The 22306-nt window shown below is 41.8% G+C and overlaps 1 protein-coding gene across 9 annotated transcripts in view; it reads left to right on the forward strand.

Annotated features, from left to right (window-relative positions):
- The window catches only part of FOXN3 (forkhead box N3), a 212444-nt gene that overhangs the window by 113936 nt on the left and 76202 nt on the right, over positions 1-22306 (forward strand). For all 9 annotated transcript variants that reach the window (XM_032113454.1, XM_032113453.1, XM_032113455.1 and 6 more), the window contains one exon: positions 22065-22129. In XM_032113454.1, coding sequence (XP_031969345.1) covers positions 22065-22129 — 65 coding nt within the window. The remainder of the gene's footprint in view (positions 1-22064; positions 22130-22306) is intronic.

Genomic DNA, 22306 nt, shown 5'->3' on the forward strand with positions numbered 1-22306 from the left:
AGTAAAAGTGATATTCCTCCTATTTTGATGGAACTGGCTTTTGTAGGAATAAAACTTGCAGGTTTTGCTAGAGTTGTTTCCTTTCACAGGAACCTCCAGGGTTCAGATGAATAAAAACAGAAAGGGCTTAAATGGTATTAAAATGTCTTTATCTGAACTTTTGAAACAAAAAGCATAGAGTCCTTCTTAATACAAAAACTTCTTTTCACTTGGGTTTTGAATTTTTACTTGGGAAAATCAAGCTGCTCGTTTCATCAGAATAAAGTACTTACATAAAAACTGGTTTTGGAGGTGTTGGAGGGTCCTTAGTAGAGAAATTTCCATTCTCCTCAAAGTTCTCTGTGGCTGGGAACACAGATTGTTTTCCTCACACATTCACCTGTTCTGGAGTAAAAGAAGGGAAGGTGAGAGGTACATCTCCAGTTTGTCCAGAGCTACAGTGGCTTGATAAAATGGTTGTTCCCTTTCCCCTTTGCAAAACAGAACTGCTCAGCTCTTGCACTTGTCCTGTTTCAGTAAAGCTCTGATGAAACTCTGGAGGTTATATTTGATTATCTGTACTGTATTTTTTCACAGATGTTTTGACTTTATTTTGGAAACGCCATAGTTCTGTCAGGCAGTTTTGGTACAGCAAAAAACAAGTGAGAATTTAGGGGCCATGTTTTTAGATAGATTTCAAGAAACTCTTGTTGGCTTTCTTTCCATTCCAGGGGTCCCTGAGAGCAGTCTGTATGCGCATGGTCCTTACTGGTGGCATTTGTCCTGTTTCTGAATTGTGAACCTCCTTGGTTTTTTGGGTGTTTTTTTCTTTTGCTACTGGTTTATTAAATGGGGATGGGATGCTTAGACAGGCTGTGAATTACTAAGTGGAACTTAGTGGCTACCACAGGAGAATGTTGAGGCTAATGATTAAGTGGTAATCCCACAAAAGGTGGAATTTTATTTAATTGCTATGTCCACAGCTAGTACAAGTGCATCTGGAAGAGGATACTAGTCCTTGTGGGATTTTTAGGTTTAAATCAACGTCTCCAATAGTTCAAGTCCACGTGGGCTGTAGAAGCAAGCACAAAGTTTACTGTGCTATGTTATGTTGCTCTTCCACTTTCTGTGAAAAATTCATCTCTGGCATTAGGTCGTAGAAACCCTGGACTAAACAGGCTGTGGGTTTCATCCAGTTTGGTGGTTTTCATGTTGTTGTACTTTTGATAAGATTCCCCATTTTGTGTCTGAGGCTTTTTTCCCTATGACTGGATATGGTTTTAGTAATAAATGTGCAAATCTCCAGGGGTTTCAGTGCACAGGTATGTGTATATGCTGCAGTGTACTTTTTATGTCAAAAGGCAGCCAGGCTGCCAGGATAGCTGTTTTCTCTTGCACTTAGAAACAAAATGTACTGGTTTAGGGCAGGTGACCTATTTTCATTACTAAAGAGCAAATACTCAGAGAACAGTGATAGGAGAATTGCTTGAGACAACTAGTCTGAAGTGGGTTTGTGCAGGCAGTTTGACCAGCAAACAGGTTAGGGAAGTTCATTTTGTTGATGAATAACTTGGGGATACAAGAAGAGGGGAGCATGGGTAGGGCTGCAGCCCAGCTCTGTCTGTAGGGTGAAGTTGTTTGGATTGTCACATACACCTGTGTATCGGTTTACAAGGGAGCCTGGTTTCCACCTCCAGGCTTTAAGATCCTTTATTCCTTTGTGAAAGGCAAATGACTGAAGAGATTGGCCGGCTCAGATATGAGTGTGGATCAGAGCTTTATAAAAGATCTTTCCTTTCTTTTCATCCCGACCCATTTCTGCTTTGTTGGCAGTCCCCTCCTGTTAATTGCCAATACTCACTCTGTCAGCTCATATGTATGGTGCAGTTATGTCTGGTAATTTTTTATTGCTTTGCTCTTAAAGCATCCGAGGTAGCACAGCCAGTGGGTCTTGCTAATACAATTGTAAATGTATTTCTTTCTTGGCTTGCTGCAGCATGCGTGCACTTGTTCAATTTTGCTTAGCTTGTATGACATATTTTTGGTATTAGAATTAGGACTACATGGACTTTATTTGTAAAAGTGGAATAACTGTAATTTATTATTCTGCCCACTTTTAAAGGTAGTAGTCAGTGTCCAATTTTTTACAGCTTGTGGGTTTCTGCATTTGTTTCTTACGGCCCCTTACACCTGACTGCTGTTGTCAGTTGTTCTCTGTGCTGCAGTTTTTAACCTCACTGATGGCTTCTCTGTGTTGTCTGCCTGGGTGATATAAATATTGCAGAGCTCTACGCCTCTCACTGCTTTTTATTCTGTAACTATTTTTATCACAGTTGCATTATATATCCTTCCAAAAGAAATTCTGTTCAAACAGTGGTTACAGGCTTGGTGGAGAACTTCCTAAGGTTAGTTTGAAAAGTTAAGGTGCTCAGAACAGATTTTTTTTGACACTTCCCCTTCAGTGTTTAGAAGTGTGTATAATTCTGTGGTTTAGTCTAGTGTGATGGTGGTGAGGGTGGTGGTTTTTAAGACAGAATATATGGAATTTGGAAAAATGAATTGCATAGTAGCGCAGATACTGAAGGTTGGGTTATTAAAAATGTAACAATGCTTTCAAATGTCCATGGAGCATTGGGAAATCATAACTGATGGCAGTGCAGGATGCAGGTTCCAGTAAAAGTATATGAAAGAGAAATGTAAATTTAGCAAATTTGACATCACTTGGGTTTCATTAATTTTTATATTTAATCTGGATAAGCAGATGGAGAAAAATATACAAACAAAAAGGAATTGGGTTATTTTTAATTATGTAACTTTCCTGAAAAGACGTTTTTTTTTTTTTTTTCAGGCAGCTGTCTGATCAATGGCAAAATTCATAGCAGCTCCCCAAGTATTTAAGATCTCTATTAATTGGAGTTCCTTCTCTATATAAAAAATTGTTCTCTCTTTAGCTGTTTTGCATATGAAAGATGAAGACGACCATTTTTTCTCATGAGATTAAAAAAATAAATAAAACAATTAATTAGAATGAAATAATTTTCTAAACTTAAGGGAATTAATAACAAACAAAGCTTCTGGAGTAGCCAGCTTTTATTTTGCAACTTGCAAGTATAATATAATGTAAAAAGAAGGCTTTATACAGACACATTTATTCCATGATAGTTTAAGAGCCACAGTCAGCTATATTGCTAAAGCGATGTAGATCTTTTGGTTATTAAGTATATTGAAAATGGGGCAATTTGTATTGATGAACTCTATAGTTTGTAATTATATGGGATTAGAGCTGTAGGACTTTGGTTTGTGTTGAGTGGCACAGCCCAAAAGAACCCCAAAAACCAAAAAGGTAATTTTTGCCTATTTCTGTGCCCATTTGCCGTCCTTGGTCCACTGCAGTGGATATAAGAGATATGAGATGTGCCTTAGAAGAGTAGCTGGCACTCTGTAGGTGGCACTCTCAGACACTGTAGTTAAAAACCCTACTAACAGTTGCTGTCTGATCAGTTAACCCCCCCCCAGACTGATAGAGGAAACTTTTCACAAGCTCTTTGGACTCTTGAGGAGCCTCAGAGCAGTATCATGTGATTGTTCAGTAGAGGGTTGCTTTTGGGCTTTGATTTGGAGGTTTGTTGCGGGGTTTTTGGTGTGTTTTCTTTGTTTTTTCTTTGCAAACTCATTTTGAGATGTTCTTGCTGCCCTTGTACAGTAGCAAACTGTCCTCTTAGTTGTGCTGGTGAAGACACTTGTGTAGTTGCGCTGTAAGCGTGTTCCTGGTGATTTGTTGTGGGTTTTTTTAAGATATTGGGGCTTGTCAAGGATGGGGGCTTTCCTGAAGCATTGCTACCAGAGAAAGCACATCATTGAGCCATAATCTGACTGTGATGGCACAGTGCTGTGCTAGTAAATTTATGGTACACCTGGCTCCCAAAGCAGAGTTTCTCTCCAGAAGAGCATGGAGGCATCATCATGCTTAGTATTGACTCAGTTATAATCTGGTGGGTGTGTGTGCTAAAAATCTGCCTTAAAGGTTTTTTGACTTGCAAACCTGTTTTTTCAAGTCACTTAAATGCTATAGAAAAGTATTCCAGTGCCAGGTGAAGCAATATTTGGGGAAAAAAATGCTTTACCTCAACTTCATGATTCCTTGGTGTTCACAAGCTTGGTGAGAAATGGTCATTTGCATGGCACAGCTCAGCATTCTGCTGTATCTTCCAGCCTGATGTTCTAATGCAGGAGCAGTGCAGCAGCCTGGGCTGGCACAGGCATTTGGACCACGCTGAAGCAGACAAACGCTACCCAGGGACTCTGACCTGAGGCAAGGGGACTGGCAACAGGAACTGGTCTTCACTTACTGTCTTCTGATTACCAGGTTTCAAGCTGCAGTGTAGAAAAGGGAGATTGCTTTGATGCCATAAACAAGTTAATAATATTGCTCTGTAGACACAGTTGCTTGATTTCTGTCTCTCTGCTGTCTCTGCTGCTGTTGTATTGCTGTTGTGAACAGATTTTGACACTAGGATGGAAAACTTCCCATTTTAATAGTACATGAGAAGGAGACAAATACACAGACCCTGGCTTACCTTTCTTTGGTCACTGACCAGGTGCAAATAATCAACTTATTAGACTGAATTAGTCTTTTAGAGGAAATTGTCTGAAATCCATCTGGTAGAGTGCTGAAAAGCAGACTCAATAAAATTCTAGAAAATTGACTGTAGGAAAGAGTTTTCTGCTGGCAGAAAGCTGAGTTGGATGACCTGAGGAAAGCCCTTAGTCTGAAATTTGTGACACAAAGGCGAACAGAAAAAAGTGATGGATCCTGAGCGCTTTTCAAACTGCATTTTCAAGAAATGGAAAATTTAAATGTCTTTATTCCAGCTGATCTATAACATGAATTCCTCAGCAAGGTGTTGCATTGTGAATGGCTTTAGTGTGGCAGGAGAACCTAGCATTCCGAGGACAGTAATATGTGCAGAATTAACTTATTACCTTTAACTTACTACCATCTTAACTGAGCCACTGAGACACCACCTGATCTCAAGCTATGGTGCAAACGAAGAAAAATCATCAGTAGTTTTAGCTCTGTGCTCATACTTGCTATCAATTTCTGTGACTGGAGATAAATGACGTGTTCTTACTGTGTAACAGTTATGTACCCACACCATTCTAGAAGGTTCTTGCTGTAATAGACTGCTTTTTTCTCCAGTGGTAGTGAGATGCTGGCTGAGCATTCCTTTCTACACATGTATCTTTGGTGTTGCCTCTTTGCAGTAATGGTAGATTCCCTAAATCTAGTGAGACTTGAGTGTCTTACGTGCTGGCTTCTGCTGGAGTCTTAACACCTGACAGCTTGTCTCTCACTGGTGCTCCACAAGAAGTGTTCATCTTTCAGGAGAGTGAAGCAAGTTGTATCATTTTCCTTTTTTGATGCTAATCCGGTTTCCATAATGTATGTCCTTGCAGATGTCTAAAGACAGTAGTGAGTAGGAGTGTGGATTTAGTCCCAATTGTGGTTAAACTCCAGAGCACTGGTGGGGGGCATGATAGAAGCAGTGTGTATCTCAGATGGAGTTTCTTGTGTTGCCCTTCAGCTTCAGGACAGTAGAAGGCACTATACAATATCAAAGTGTCAAAACTTAGTGTGTACGCTTGGTGATGTAAAAACCAAAGAAAACTTCTGAAGCTTTGAAAACTTCTGAAGCTTTTGGCTTATTTTGCCTGAATCAAAACTCAAGGTTACCCTTAAGTTTGTTGGAAATGAACATCCATTGGAAACAGCTTTTTTATGGTTTTGTTTTAATGCACTTCCTAGATTGAAGTTTCCAAATACAAAAAAACTAATTTTGCTTCCAAGTCTGAGAAAATGTCAGAAAATGGAAAATGGTCAACCCTGCTATTCCCTCGGTAAGAGAAGTAATTGTTCCTTTTTGGCACTACCTGCAAATACAGTCATGAGCTGAAAAGTAGCAGGCTTTCTTAAATCTCCTCTTTGCTTGTTATTCCTCAGGGAATTGTATTCTGGAATGTTTCTTAAACACAGACTGTCCTTTAACCACACCATCTCAGTCCCATCACTTTGACACATTTCTTGGCAGCTGCTGCAGGTAATGTGTGCAGGGTGCTCCTCGTTTCCCTCCTTCCTGCCCTGGGGAGCTCTGGAGGGGCTGGCACTGTCTGCACCACCCTGCGTGCCTGGCTGGGAGGCTTGGCCCAGGCTTGGCACTGTGCACATTGCCCTCCAGCCTGCACATCACCCACAAACTTGGGGAGCTTCATGAGCAACAGTGAAGCAATTCTCTGGCTCTGTGAAATCGTGCTGCTCATGCTGTGCAATTTAAAGACAAAATGCTTCCTGCTAATTATTAACAGTTACTCTGTAGGAACAGACTCATTATAGGGGCACTGAACCCTGGCCTGCTGTCCTTTTCGGCACCTGAACAATGCGGTAGGGAGGGGAAAAAAATGGCGAGGGAAACTGGAGTGCTGGCACCAATTAGTCCCGAGATTAGTCTTGAAAGAGGATTGCAATTTCAAGGCCAAAAAGAGAAGGGAGTGGGTAAAAGGATTTGAAATGAGATTATAGGACCTAAAAGCGCCTTTCTTTTGTTAGGGAAATAATTCAGCAGTTTTGCTCGAGCCAGTGAGACAATCCAGTTTAGTGTCTGAAGCAAGAGATGTGTGTCCTGTTGATTTTTAAGGTTCTTTAACTAAGTTGATCCCCAGTTGCATTTGTTACTGCTTCCTGTGAAATCCAAGTGTTTTCAACAAACAAACAAAAACATGGAGGAAAACTGTTGCCTCATCAAAAGGCCTGTTGTTTTTCAGGAAGCTCATTTGTATTCTATAAAAGGGAAGCCAAGAAAAGGAGGGAAATTGAACTCCCTCTTTTCCTTTGGGGGAACTTTTTTCTAGTGGTTACTATGAAACTGGCACTGGAGTCACCCTTTCACGACCCATCCTACAGATGAATTTCAGTGCCAGTTTTTGTTTGTTGGCCTGCTCAAAGATGCAGATCAGGCAGTTCCTACTTCAGTTAAAAGCACCGTCTCCGGTCAGTGCCATAGTGGTGAACATCATTCTCTTCCTTGGAGAGGGAAGCAGGCACTAAGCCTTGCTGCCCTGTTGAAGAGACCACAATACACACTCATGTAACACCGTAATGGTCTGGGACTGAAGACTGGAGCTTGCTTGGAGACGGCTGAAAGAGAGATCTTCCCTCTTCCCCTCCCTCAGAAGGAGAATTGCAAAAGAGAGAATTACTAAGAAGAATTACAGACATTGTGAACTTAATAGGAAATGTTTTGATGCAGTCTATTCATGTAAGACTGCGTGAAATAGTGACACTTCTGCCATTCCCAAGAGGGAAGCTGTTTCTCTTGGGGTGACTTAGAGTCAATAGTTGGGTAGGGATCACACAGCTGTTATGTATTACCAGCTTTGTTCTTTCTTTACTTTTTCAGTGAACTTCTTAGTATGAAACACCTATACAGGCAGGCTTGAAACCTTTGCTTTCAGTTTGATGTGCCCACAAGTTTAGGGAAGTCTCTCATCATGAAGGTGTTACGAGTTCTGCCATGCTCTTGATTTCCCTTCTGCATTTCACATAAGCCTTTGTTAAAACTGCTTTCATAGGCAAATAATAGAATCATTAAGGTTTGAAAAGACCTCTAAGTTCAATGCTTAAAGCTGTTTTCCAGTGTGGCACTGAGAGGTTAGCAAGCATCATCTTGCCACTCAGGCTACTGTAACCAGAATAATGGGCAAGACTGGGTTGTCTGGGGAACACACAGAGAATAACAATAACCTTTCTAGAATCTAGAATGAAGGGACCCTTCATCTCTAGGCAAAGCCATTAAAATAGTGCATTCTGCATACATTTCTTTGAGCTGAGTTGTAATCTTTGGACTTGTTTATAACCAAGTATCTTATAACCAAAGCCCTTGTTAAATGCTAAATTTTTGTCCATTTTGTTTTTATTCCATTATACTTCTTTCGCATTATATGTGTCTGACTTGCTGCTTTCTAGCCTTAACAACCTAGTCTAGAGTCCCTCCAAGAAAAGAGGGAAAGAGACTGAGAGACAAACCCGTCAGCTGAGTTTCCACACAAGTTGATCAAGAAACACAGGCCCTTGTCCTGTCCATAGGTGTTGGGGTCCCTCCCCCGCCGTGTAGCCCTGGGAGAGGGGCCCTGAGGGCACAGACACGGGGCTTCCCTGCCCCTGCTCAGCCTCGTTCCCATTGGTTGGTTTGTGTTCCCTGCGCGGGCAGAAGGACCCTTGGTCCCGTGACTGGAACAGTTCCTCAGCAGAGCCCCGGCCATGCGGCTGGAGAAATAAACATCTCTGAAACATCTAGCAAGAATCTGTCTGTCCATATATATTTCCTTTCCACGGGACTCCTGGTTTGATATATGCGTTGTTGCAGTATCCCCACTGCAACACATAGGATTTGTGTAAATAGCTTTAGTAAGACTTTACTTGTGAAGTTATCCCATTCTGAAATGCTAAGGGCTGTACAAATGAGCCATAAAATTTCTGAAATAGAATAAAGACAATAATAAAACCCAAAAATAGGTTCAGCAGAGGAGCTAGTGTGGAGGAGGAGATGGTTTATAAACAGGGATTGGTAATGACAACAGAGTGGCAGGTCCTCTTAGGAGTAGGACAGAAAAATGGTTTCAAAAGGGTTAGGAATGGAATGAGATGAAAGCAATTTCTTCTGAAGGCATCGAAGGCTGCTTTGCTTCGAGCCATGTTTCTCTGTGATCGGAAATTTAGGTGCAGACATTTCTAAAGATGAATTGTTGGCTGAGCATGTTCCAGTTGAACTGAGAAGCGCAGGTGTATTGGCCGCATGTAGCAGAGGCAGCTATCTGGATGGTTCAGTCCTGCAAATGGCTGAGCTTGCTGCTTTCCAGTTCATGCGTATTTACTGTTAGCCCTTTGTGTGTTGGCTGGAAAATTCAGTGATGTTCTGCACACAACCTTATAAAAAAGGCTTAACTATCAATGAAACCACCAACATGAGAATTAACTGGAGTGGGTTGGCAAAGTAATTTGTTCCATTTTTCCCTTTCCCAGTTTGTCAGAATTGACATGTGAAGAAAATATTTCTGCTTAATTGGTTGTAGTAAATGGCTACTTTATAAATTAATTGCTGTTTGAATGTTTGAAAGATTGTGTCCCATTCATTTTATGACTGATCAGTATCATTTCACTAGAATGAACGAGCTTGCGTCACCTGATGTTTGAAAAGCATAGTTCAAAACTTTCTGTGATTTGCTGCTTTAGAGGGCTCAAATGCTGTCTGGGGGCATCAGGGTGTCACTGTCTCTTTCTAAACACCAGTGTACCATAAGTGATTGTTTCCTGTAATCTAGCTCACTGATTTTCTATCCTTGAGGTGATCCAAGGAACAGCTTTAGTCCAGGGATTAATTACATGGAGAGACAGTGCATATACATTCTTGAGCATATTTTTGCTAGTTAATATTAATTAAGGGTATTTTGCAACAGCACAGCAGATACCAATTCAACTGAAAGGAGAATTATACAGTATCTGGTAGGTAACCATGCCCATCCTTAGCGGGTCCTTTTGGTGCCTGCAAAGATTGTGCTCTTCATTAGTGAAATACCTCTGGTTTTGGAGTTGCCCACCAGCCAGTGGACCTCCCAGAACCTCTTGGTTTGTTGAGGACAGAACTTGTGGTTTCCTCCACTGGCTGTTAAACGAGAGCTGTTCAGGGAGGGGCACTGAGGATTGCTGAACTGCCATATTTGGGTTTATTCCGTAACTTTATTGGGCTTTACCAAGAAAGAGTACATGGCCTAAACTCTCCCTCTGTGGTTTTGTGTTTTGGCACAAGGTTGCAAACAAACTGCTGTAAAGATACATGGAAAAAGGAAACTCTGATATTTGTGACTTTTTGTGACTTTTTTTCACATTCATAATTTTTTTTTCAACCTTCAAAACATGGAATCACAGTAGATAAAGCAGAGATGTAGAAACAAGTATCTCATTGCAAAAGCAATTGTAAAGCTTCACCTTCATATATCCTTTATTCCTACACCTCTGCTTTCTATTACAAATCCCCAAGTGAAGAGCAGTTAAAGCCTTGTCTTACTGAGTCCATCCAACTTCTGCACAAACAGATGAGGAGAAGGAGGAAACAGAGGGAAACAGACCACATCATGGATTCCTCCGGGGAAGCTGAGATTTGTTGAAATGACAGTGTTTTAAGACAATTTTGGTAAAAGTAGTCTCCTTTTTAGCAATACAGCTTCATCAGTCATATGAGAAATCACTGGCCTAAAGGTAGAAGAGAGACTTCTTGCTATAAATTCTGTGAAGGTCAGCTTTTCTTTTCCTCACTGAGTTCCTTCATTCATGTAGATAATACTGTAACTTGAGAGGATTATTAGAACATTATTAAGCACAATGTTAGTATTCTCAACAGACTGAACAGCTGTTCATAGAGGTAAGGATTAGGGATAAAGATGCACACTGAATTTTATTTCCCATTACAGGTGGGAGTTTTATTTTTCTGTTAAATGAAAGTGGCTAAAATTAGTCAAAATTAAGTCCTCTGAGTATTTGTCTACAGTTAGGTGTGCTGAATGTATGAAGTCCTTTATTTCATAGCTCTGCTTTGAAAATTTTAAGTAGAAGGTACTGGAAGTTGGGTGCTATGGTTATTGCTCCTGTAAAATTAACTAGGATCACTCTTGTTCTGGAGAGCAGGGAAGTCCAAATCACACACGCTTCCTAACCACAGTTCAGTGGGATTCTTCATTTTGTCAGAGCCTGTAGACAGGGAAGGGACTTTTGCAGTGTAAGTATCTGTGAGGTCTCATCTGCTCTGCCCCTTGAATTTGAGGCCTTGTTGAGTTGAAGAGTTCTCAAGAATAAGTGGAAAATTTTCATCTTCTCCTGACTGGATTGAGCTGATAGAATAGAATTTGGTCAAACTTGTGCCATTTGCTTTAAATTTATTGTAAAGTGGAGGTCATATTAGAATTCAGCTCTTAATTTCCTCTGCAGTCAACCTGAAACATTTGGGATACCTTTAGGAGAAAAGCTGAGCTATTGTAGGTGCAGCTAGTGTGAGTCAGTGATGAGGAGCCCTAAAAACAGCAGTATGGGCTCTGGGTTGTCAGCAGGAGCTGAGAGGAGTGTGTGGGGGCTGGTCCTGCTCTGCCACTGTTTACTGGGTGTTTTTGGAGATATGTTGTTACTTCTGTGTGTATGTTTTCCTTTCTCTGAATGGAAATGATTTCTTTACAGCTCTGTGGGTGGGAGAGTTGATATAGGTGGTGTCTCTACAATGCTTCTGAATGCAAAAGATGATATATTCTCTTTTGTCTTTTTTGTTGCATCTGTAGACCCAGACCCTGGAGTGAAGCAGCCTGTTGTTGGATGCTGTAGGGTTTTTTATGTGTGTATTGGTATGTCTCTCCCCCATTCCTAAACTCCAGCTCTCAGTTCTTCAAAATGAATAATCTTGGGAATATGAATGAGTGAAAACTGACACATTTTGATACTAAATTTTTTATGCCTTAGCAGTTTATTTCTAAAAATATATCTCTAAGGATAACACGTTATTTATGCGTTAAACTTTTGTGTTGGTGGTAGCATCCACAAACTATCTGTCATTTATCTTTTGAGCACCTTGCTTGCTGTGCAATAGGGTCCTCAGGCTCAGATCTTCTGGGGAACAAGGGCATGACCATTGAATTCAGGACTCATGTAATAGATATGCATGAAGAGGTAGAATTGATATGATAAAATATGTAATTGAGGCTTTTCAAATATGTGAATACTTGACTTCTGTTTTGATGCTGTTGTCGTCATCATCATCATCATCGTATTTTCTGCTTTTACATAACTTTCTGACATGTGCATCAAACACTTTGGTATATGGCCCAGTGAGTACAAATCTCTGCAGCCTCCTCTGGAGCAGTTTCGCAGATCCTATAAGCACATTAAGCTTCCCAGGGAAAAATACCCTTAGCATCTGGGAGAGGTTAAATGTTCCAGGGGAGAGGTTAAACATTCGTTTGTCCTCTGCTGCTGTAATTCCAGAAGCCAGATTAGTTTTGAATCATCTGAACCACATTCATTCAAGATTAATGAGAAAGACCAAGTATGGGAAATTTCAGCTGGTAAGCGCCCTGGCTTTGAGCAAGTGGTGGAGGGGGATCTCATACTGGCAGCAGCCTGCAGGTCATGCTTAGTTTTAAGTTCCCTTAGTACTTACGTTGGTGAAATGGGGAATCACACCATTCCAGATAAACAAGCAACATTTCAGCAAGCAACATAAAGCAATTGGTGGAGGACACACACAAACACACACACAACTTTAAGGCCTCACCCTCCCCCCCACCCCCCCCCTTTTTCCCATCTATTTCTGTTTCATTTGAGGTCAGATTTGCCCATTTGCATATGCACATGTTTATAACTTTGTGCATGTTCAAGGTACATTGGTGTCTTTAAAATGAACAAGTGGTGTGTTCTCAGGAATGGGTGATGAGCCGTTCCAGCGGACGTGTGCGTATCGTCACTCTCAAGTCCAGCGGACTGACGGGCCATGGTTAAGCCATGGTTAGAGACGTGAGTAGGAGCCTCATGAAGGAAATATTTCTGAAATCCGGGCAGGTCTATCAGCAAAGCTGTTTGAAATTCTACAAGATAATAAATGGAGAATTCAGGACTAGAATAACATAAGTAAATTGTGTGACCTTAAGCTTTTAAAAAAATTAATCAGTTTAGATTTGGGAGAATCCTTTTTTTAGAAGAACATTACAGTGTTGTGCCTGGTTAATAGCTCTGCAGTTTCACTGCAGTTCAGTTGCTCAGGTGGTCAGTGTGGATGTTCTCTAGAGCCTTGTCTGTACTGCAGTATTAATTATTAGAGCAGACTCTTTACATTAAGTTTAAAGTGAAGGTGGGCCTTAGGTATAGACAATTTCTAGGATTCATTTGTTTTCCAGAACCTGAGAATAAAGAATTTCTTTTCTTCCAGTGCACTATTAAGCAAGTAAAACCAAACCAGAACTGAACCTCTTGTTTCCCATCACTTGTTCTGCAGCAAATGGAAGCAGAAAACTTAAGTGCTTCTTTTCTGATTTTGTAGACTAGAAGAGAATCAAACTTCTCCCTGCTGGCCAGGTCAGTGTTTGATGCTGCTGTAGCCCAAAAGAGGCCACAGTCCTCTGTAGTCTCAGAGGCTAGTGGCTGTCTGTAAATGCAATATTCTATTCATCTGGGCTTCAGAGCACTGACTTGTGGTTCCTGCTTGAGCTGGCACAGGCACTCTCTGTAGCATAGGAGCAAGTTTAGGTAACTCTGAAGTTTCCCCTGCCTGACCAGTTATTCATCCAGCAATAGATAGTCTAGGAACCATTTAATAGCAGTTGTCAAATAAGGAGAAACAGAGCACTTTAGCATGTGAAGTAACCTTGTATTTTTCCTTACTTCAAAACAAGGGAAGTGGGAACAAATAACAACTATGCTTTAGAAGTGAGCTGTGTTGGTCCCTCCTTAACTACATGCACTTCAAAAGACTATTCCCCCACCTATTGTGTTGTTACTTAACGATTCTTTATTCCTGCCAGAGATATGTAGTCTGTGTCAGTAAGCCTGTTTTTAGGACAAAAGAAGAAAAATAAAATTCAGACAGAAAGGATGAAATTACTTGCCTGGAGTCACTGTGTGATTTCAGTGGTAGAGGCAGAATTAGAACTGGAGGCTGATAGACAGCCTCTCCCAATTCCCAATGGAGACAAATTTTTTTTAATTAAAAGTAACATGGGACGGTTTCCTCACCATGAATTTTCAAATATGTCTGGACATTCTCCTGTTGCAGTGTTCAGCTGTTCTATTCAAGATAGAATTATCTTGGGTTCACAAAATACATCTTAAAATATTTAAACACAGATTAATGAGAGATTTTCATTTTGCTCTGTGAGGCTGGTGTACCTCAAATAGCCATCTCCCTTGAAACAACAACTCTCTAGAAATTATGATCTTTTAATTTATTTAAACAAACCCTGTGTTGTTGTCCATAAATAAATCATATTCAGTTCTCAGCAAAGATCAGCATTCTGGCTGAAGGCTACGGAGTCTCACAGAGGGGATGAGAAGGCTTCATACATCACACTAGCAGTGAGAGGGGCCTTTTGAGCACCACAGCAAAGTCATTGATTGGCTCCAAAGGACACATGACCATGTTTTTCTTGAAATTAGGAATTACCATTTTTATCCCTGCTTCTGGAAATGCGAGAAGTTTTTTTTTAACTTTTCTTCCCCCTGCTCCCCTTCCTTGCCTTCCCCCCCTCCCCCCCCCCCCCGCCATGTTCTTGGTTAATTACTTAAAGTGAAGACCGTGCCAGGAGAATGGCTTTGGCTATTTGGAGAATGTAAAGATTTGACCAACTTTTCACTTCATCCTTCAAAAAGCGTTAAATTTTGTTTTCAGGCATTTTGTTCGTGAGTGGCTTTCATCAGCAACTTTTCTTTAGTCTTTAATGAAATTTAGATATATTTCCTTTGGCAGTTGTGTCATATAGAAAACTTCTTTAGAGTGTGCAAGGGATCAAAATTTTATTTTTCACTTGAAAATGTGTCAGACACCCTAGAGAAACCAGGAAAGACTCCATCTAGGAGCTTAAAGTCTCAATCTCACATGTTGCAGTAAGTGAGAGATACCAAGAGACAGTAAAAGAGGGAATTGCAGAGAAAAGAGAAGCATTGCCAGAATATTAGATTAGCAGTCATAAATTAAAAATCTGTATTGTGAATTCACAAAACTCTTTAACAATAATGTTTTGTCAGTTACGGAAAATTCGAGGAGATGGAGTAATGGGTTTATATATTTAAAATCTCTAAAGTAATCAGTTTTCATTGAAGTCAGGAAATACCTGAACACCAGCCTTCAAGATTTTTTAAAAATGTATTGTCATTGGCCTGGGTTAGTAGAGGTTTTTTCACTTTACTTGGAGAGGAAGCTTGCTTGTTTTGTTGCTGGGTGATTGCTAATTGCGATATTAACTGCCAGCTAGCTGCTGGCAAGGATTAGACTTTTTCTTTTCCTCAGTAGCAAAACACAAGTATTACAGGTCCAGCAGTAAATAAATACTTCTGTATTGCTCAAAATGTATAATGACAGTGATCAATTCATTAAAACAACTATGGTTATATACCCAGACAGAGAGAATTAGACCCTCTTTGCAGTGCAGTAGTGTTGTTCGCCCCCATGCAGTAATGGCATTAAAATAGAGTGTAGAAAAGGAAGCTGATACAACAGTGGAAGGATGTGAGGTCTCCGGTGCAAGCAGTGAAGAGCTGACAAGTGTTAGAAGAGTCACCAATCAGAAGGAGCTGCTGTCTGTCTTGTGTTCACTCTGCAAGCTCATGGCAGTGTGGTTTGGACCAAGTGACCTCCTCCTGGGCCATTCAACAGCAGCTCTGCAGACCATGTTTGTTCAGCACAGGAGCCAAGAAGGCTGCTTCCCAACCTCTGTAGTTGGGAACATTTCCCATGCCTTACGCAGGATGATTGCCGTAAGGAAGTACTATTCATCTTCCAGCATCAAGGAATGCTGTATTCCCACAAAAACATACTTTAGCTTTTTTCCTCGGTTACAGCACCATCCTAAATTTACTTCTCAAGTAATGGTAAAAACCAAAGTCTTCCAGCTTAGTTGGACAACCATTTATATACTTTATAGTAGCAGTCTGCACTCTGCTGGCATCCAGAGCTGAATGTGCTTGTCAAGAGCATCATTCCCTGCTGCATCTAGATACCGGGTTTAATGGGCTCCATCCAGATAAGGCATCTACAGCTATTGTTATCAGCAACTTGAACGTAAGACTTACTGTGATTTAGTTGCTTCTCAGAAACTTTTCAAAGTGGGTTTCTATGCCTGCAAGATGCTTCTTTGGTTACTCTTTGACAAAACGGTTTGTTGCTTCTAGGTTTGGTGTCCTTGAGATTTCCTTCAGTTCCCTCTTTGCCAGAGGTGTTGGTGAGACTTGGCAGAGAAGCATTTTGCACTGTGGATGGTTGGTAATGGAATACTTACAGCATGGGTACAGCAATGCCTTCTCTCCCTTCACCTAGCAGCAGCAGCCTCTATTCCCAGGAATTTTCAGTTGCATAGCTGTCCTCATAACTGGCATTTCTCCTGATATGTCCTGATAACTCCCAGGGCAAAGGGAGGTGGTTGCAGTGTATTGGGTCGAGCTGGATGTAGAGGCACTTCAGTAAATCATCTTTTCTGGTTCCCATCATTTTTGCCACTAGTAAGGGTTGGAGAGGACATCCTTTGTTTCCTTGCTGCCTGTTTGTGGTCTAGCAGCTGTTTGCTTACTGCAGGCTGTGTTGGGTATTTTGTGTGCAACAGCTTGTTAGCTTACAGCTGACGCTGTTCATATTTCTGTCCTTTACTGACCTGTCCTGCCCTGTAGTCTAGGCTTTCCTGAGAGCCAGGATGTACTTTGGCACCAGTCATGCCCCCAGCAGCTGATTCTGTCTCCTCTTAGCCATGGTGGGCTAAGCTGTGTGTGTGAAGCAGTTTCCCTTCCTCTCCAGTGAGCTGTCCTTCATTGGGCTAGTAAGTCCCAGCTTCAGAGGCCTTTGAAATTTGTGTTCAGGGGCTGGTGTTGTCTTGTACATTTGCTTTCCCCCCTTTCCGTGTCTTCCTGCTTCACCATCACTCTGTGGACATATTTGGTAACATAGTCATTGGCCTGTATTTATTGCCTGGCTTCTGTGTTTTCATAATCCCTTAATTGTGGTATGTAGTCCCACACAATTGAATTTGGTTTGAATTTTTAGTTGTTTGGGCTTTTTAAATCTATTAATCAAGCCTCTCTGACAAAGAGGCCTGTGAGAGCTTTTGGCATAGTTGTGAAATACTGCAACTGTGCAAGAGAATTCTTACTCTGGCTTTTTTTAGTGCTTGGCTTTAAGACTGCAGTCTCCTTGCTCTAATGTGAATTCCAGAAGACAAAGGATTTGTGTTTCCTTTTTTAAGTTTCTTTTGAAGATTTTTATAAATGTCCACCATACGTTTTGATAGAAATAATTGATTGGGGGGCTAACACACATTGTTGCTTCGGTATGCCCTGGGAGCTCCTGGTTGGACTGGCCAGTTGCCATGAACCCTCACTGGCTGGACAGCCTTCATATTGGCGTGGTTTCCATCAGAAACTGTTCAAATCAACACATTCCTGTAGAATGTTTTAGATTTCAGCAAAGCAACATTTTCCTATGGAAAAGCCTTTCCTCAGAAAAATCCCTGCAGTCAAGAAGCTTCCCATGCGTGGGGCCCAGTGGTACAACAAAGTTTCCTGCTGGTTGTGTCTTCAGAGAAAGGACAGTTCATTGCTTGCTTTGAGTGGAAATCAAGTCCCACTTGCCATTTAAAAATTGCTAGCACATTCACGGGAAAGGTGGGCTTTGATCAGAGGTGGCTCCCAGTTCCTTAGGGGTTAAACACCATCCCCCATCAGTTCTCTGAGATACAGGTTCAGCAGGCTGTGAATACTTCATTTACTGTGGTGGTGCACAGATGCCACAGTGCCAGTGACTATGCTTTGGGGAGAGGTGGATTGTGTACTGGATGTGTCTGAACTTGTACCCCTGGATGCTGTTTTATGCATTTGCTACAAATACTGTTGCAGCCTGGATATCCTGTTGGCTGAGGGTGTGCTTCAAACAATAGTATTTTCTGAAAATCAAACCAATGCTCCTTGGCAGGTAACTGTTGACGTTTCATGTGTTGTCTAATTCATAAACTATACAAATTGTTCTTTCAAGATGTTTGCTTGAAATATCAGCTTGTTACGGTTGATCAAGGTCCATCTTCCACCCACCCCTGCAAGTGCCCTGTGCTCATCTGCTTCTCAGAGTTAGGCCAGACCAAACGTGTCCATAAAAAAAATGTATTAGGCCCCAAGTTTCTTCACAATGAGATAACAGTTCAAACTATTTACTTCTTTTCTTCCAAGAGATATTACTTCAGTCAATGTGTTTAGTTGGGGAAGAACTCTTCCATCAAGAATGCTAATGGCATAAATGGTAATTTTATATCAGGTATTGATTACAAAAGAAAATCATAAACCCAGATTATGCATTTTTATTTTGTCTAAATGCAGAATATACTGTTACTTCTGTAGGAGAACCAGCCATTCTTCTCTCATAACTTACAGGCTACACTGAAGAAACAATTTGTTTGAAAAAATGTCTGGGATGGACCAAATGTTTTGGGTTTTTATTGATGGCCTTTAGAAGAATGAACTTCTTCGAATGGTTTCTTAATCTGGAACAGATACGAAGCAGCTTTTGAACACTTTAAAGTGAGAGATAGTTCAACCCTGTGATTTGTCAACTTGAAATATGTTTTAATAATTAGTGCCCTCTGAGACTTCACATGGAAAAGTTTGGGGACAGAAAAAAAATTTATCTAACACAGATTAGACATAGCTAAACTTCAGGAAAGCCCTGCAAACACAGAAGTTTGTTGTTTTGAAAGGCTTGACAGTCGCTGCAGTACATTATTTACATGCTTTAATTGTTTAGCTTCCTTCCCTGGGAAGACACAGTTAATTTTCTCAGTTCATGTTTGTTTGTGCTGAATCAGGTGGAGATTTTTATGAGAGCCCTGGGCCTTTTTTTCAAATTGGAAAATAAGATAAATCACTATGGCTCTGTTTCTCTAGTGGAGACATTTTGTCTATTCAAATATATATGCTTTTCCCACTCCTTTCTTTAACCCTCTTCCACCCACTTAGGACAGCCTGGGAGTGAATTTCTTTTGCAGTGTCATCAGTGTCATTTCAGAATTTCACTTTTTTTTTTCTCTCTTGGGCTTTTGAAAGGTGTATAGTTGCTATACTGTGGTTTCTGATTGGCAAATCTCTACAGTGTCAAGACTATGCTATGGCTTTCCATTTGTAGCCTGATGGGTCCTGTTCCAGAGATTGTGCAGGATCCTGATGCACTGTAACATATGTTACAGGAGTGAATCCTACAGGAGTGTGAATACCCTCAACACCTCTTGACCTTCCTATGAGTTGAGGAGCTACACTGAAGAAGAGCAGGTGCTTACTATAAGGAATGCAAACAATTGGTTGCATTAAGCACTATGAAGTGAGCGTGTGTTCAGACAAGTGTATGCCCCCTGCTCTTCAGCGCTTAGAATGTAGACCTACTTAACTTCTTTTTGTTCATTTAGTTTCCTCTCTCTCCCTCTCTGTCTCAATTCCCCATTTTCTTCAGGAGTATTGAAGGTTTTTATTACTCATGTAATTGCTTTGGATCTATATACAGTCCTTATTTTAACATGGTGAATTTTTTATTTATTAGCACAAGACTATCTGCAGAGTAATCGTGGAAGCAATAGGTCTTTTTCTATATGGCATTTTATCAGAACTTTGCTAATGCTGTCAATGTAATAGACAGCACCTGTTTTCATTTCGTTGCATTTTGTGTAGCAGTTGTCAACTCAAGAGGAGACAAAAGTAGCTTTGGGTAGAAATGGAATGTGGGGCTTGGTTCATGCTTTGCATCCACAGAGGAAGGATTATCTCCTTAAAAAGGCAGAGTGCCTTACAGCGATCTTACTGAAGGATATTTAGTCCCTTGCTTATAAATTGTGCCTGAATTTGGGCATAGGGCAAATATTTATATATTGGTAGCATAGTTTCACGATGCTGATTTCAGTAAAAGCTTAGAATATTAAAACACCTATGATTGTCTTCAAGCTGTAGAGGATTTTGAAACCCATTTCCTGACCACAGGAAAGACTCTGTGGCAGCCTGTCCCTACCATGTGTCTTGACAATGCTGTAACAGATTGTTACTTCCCCCAGGTACTGTGGTTTTAAAATACTCACTGTGCCTGAGCCCTCGGATCCCATCAGCAAAATCCTACAGGTAGCGTCTCCTGTTGAGGATTGCCCACGCAGCAGGAGTGGAAGTGGTGGTGACATTCCTTCTCTGGGCAGCACAACCTGCAGACAGCCATGGAGAGGATGAGCTGTGCCATAAGGGAAGGAGGGGTGCAGCTGGACTGCAGTCAGCGGCACTGTTGGGAGAAGTGTGTGTTGGTTTGTAACACCAGCAGCAAATTAGACTCCAAATAAGCCAATTCTCTTCCTTCACCTCTTCCGGTAAGGGACGGACAAGAGCAGAGACTATGGGCTGAGGTAACAATTTACTGAAAGCAAAAAGCAATAGAATAAGAAGTGCACAATAACAACAACAATATTTATTCCCAAGGTTTACAAAGAGAAGAAGCTATTTTATCCACAATAAAGGTATTCACTACCGTAAACAAAAACAAGATGGTAGATGCTCCACCTATGCTGTAGGTCCATGTGGCTTCCCCAGACAAAGGGAATATGGTGATCCTTCCTGTGCGTTCCTGTGGTAATTGAGAACATCGACAAGATGGTGAGGGGGCTCCTGTGGATAGTGTTTCCTGCCACCCAGCCCAAAGCAGCTAAAAACAGTGAGAAGCAAACCTCCCATAAGCTAGGTCATCCGAGTCGGGTTGTGCTGCTGCTCCACTGGGTTCAGTTCCTTGCAGTTCCGGCAGCCTGTGCTGCCATTTCTACCGCTCTGATGTGCTGGAGGTCAGTCCCAGGGTTGCTGCCGGTTTCCAGCCGTTCCGCTGTGCTCCTTCGGGCTTGGTTTGGCTGGGCTCCTTTCGGCTCCGCTCTATGGGCTCAGCTGGGTTGGGGTCACTCCCCCACCACTCGTTCCTCCCTGGCAGCCTCCATGCCAGCACTGTCTGTTCAGCGCTACTGTGGATTCACGTTTTTGCCACTTTTTTCATCACCATGTCTTGTAACTGTGTTCCAGAGAAAACAGGAGGGGGACGAATTGTGGTGGTAGGGCCCAGGTCCTCAGAGGCTGATCCCAACACATTACCACCGTGGAGGCAAAATGATGCACTTCTGGTGGGGCACCCAGCTTTTCCTCCCAGACCATGCCTGCAGCGATGATGCGGGAGATGTAGAATAACAACTTGGCCCTGCCCTCTTCCGCAGCCAGGGCAGGAGCAGGGTCACCTCACCTCGGTCCTCTCACCGGGAGAGGTGGTGGCAGGCAGCTGCTGCAGGGAAGCTTCCTCACAGCATCTACGCTTCTCCAGCTTGCCAGCACCACAGGTTGTTGGAGCTGGTGCTCCACAGTCTGTTGCCCCCTGCACTGTGGGGCTGCTCCAAGGCATCGAAGGAAACAAGGTTCAAATGATCCTGCTGGTGTTCGCTCCTCTTCCCTCTCCTGTGTTTGAAATATTGTTGCCTTCAGCTGCACTTGTCATAGGAGAGGCTTCTTGGAGGCCATCACCTTCGGACAGCCTCTGCATGAGCAGGAGGTGAAGCAGAAGAGGGACCTGGCCCTGTGTGAGTTCAGGGCAGGGCCTTGGTTCAGGCGGGCAGTGACACCCGGCTGCCCCCATGGCCACTGCCCTGACAGGGTCTCACAGGAGCCGCTGTGGTCACCGAGCGCACCACAAAGGCCGAGATTTGTCAGTGCTGGTGCTGGAGGACAGTGTGTTGAGCTGTGTTTTCTGGTGCCGTGAGGGGACCTGTGTATGTGAGGGGGTTCGGTGGGTGAAGCACAGGAACTGCCTGGTCTCTGGCCAGGGCTGTCCTGGGCAGACACATTAGCGTGGGACAGCGTGTTGTCACGGCTGAGTGAAAGCCCTAAAACATTTCAGTTTTTAGCAAGTATCTTTGGGAAAGGCCATATATTTTGCTGTACTGAGAATTCAGTAAATAATTTTGACATTGATTTGATGTTTTTTATTATTTATTTCTAGTTGCTTTTTTCTCCCTTCCTCCAAGAGAGTGTGGGTGTGTGCTCTGCTGAGGAGGTTTTTCCTTGTGAAGAGAATGTCAATCTTGAATCAAATTAACCTATTTTTAACAGGAAATTTTAGACCCTTGCTTGAAGGCAAAAGTGTCATGATGGTACATTAGCTTTAAGAACAAAACAGAATTCATGCAAATAGTAACTTATAATTGCAACTTATAATGCAACTGTGATTTTCTTTAAACTTCTTTCTTTTTCCCTTTAGCACATCAGGTCCACCCATTTGGCCAGGAAGCACCTTTTTCAAGAGAAATGGAGCCCTTCTACAAGGTAGGTGGTAGATACTATGTCTTGGAGTAACTATTCTACTTGACAAATAACTTCTGCAAATTGCACAGCTTTTTTTGATACTCACCCGGCAAGAAATAACCAAATGTTTTTTTGTTTCCTTTACCCTGTCTCCTTTATTGCGCATCTGGTGCCTTGAAAATGATGATTTACCACGGA

This window comes from Corvus moneduloides, chromosome 6 (genome assembly GCF_009650955.1).
Source record: "Corvus moneduloides isolate bCorMon1 chromosome 6, bCorMon1.pri, whole genome shotgun sequence".
NCBI classification, from domain to species: Eukaryota; Metazoa; Chordata; class Aves; order Passeriformes; family Corvidae; genus Corvus; species Corvus moneduloides.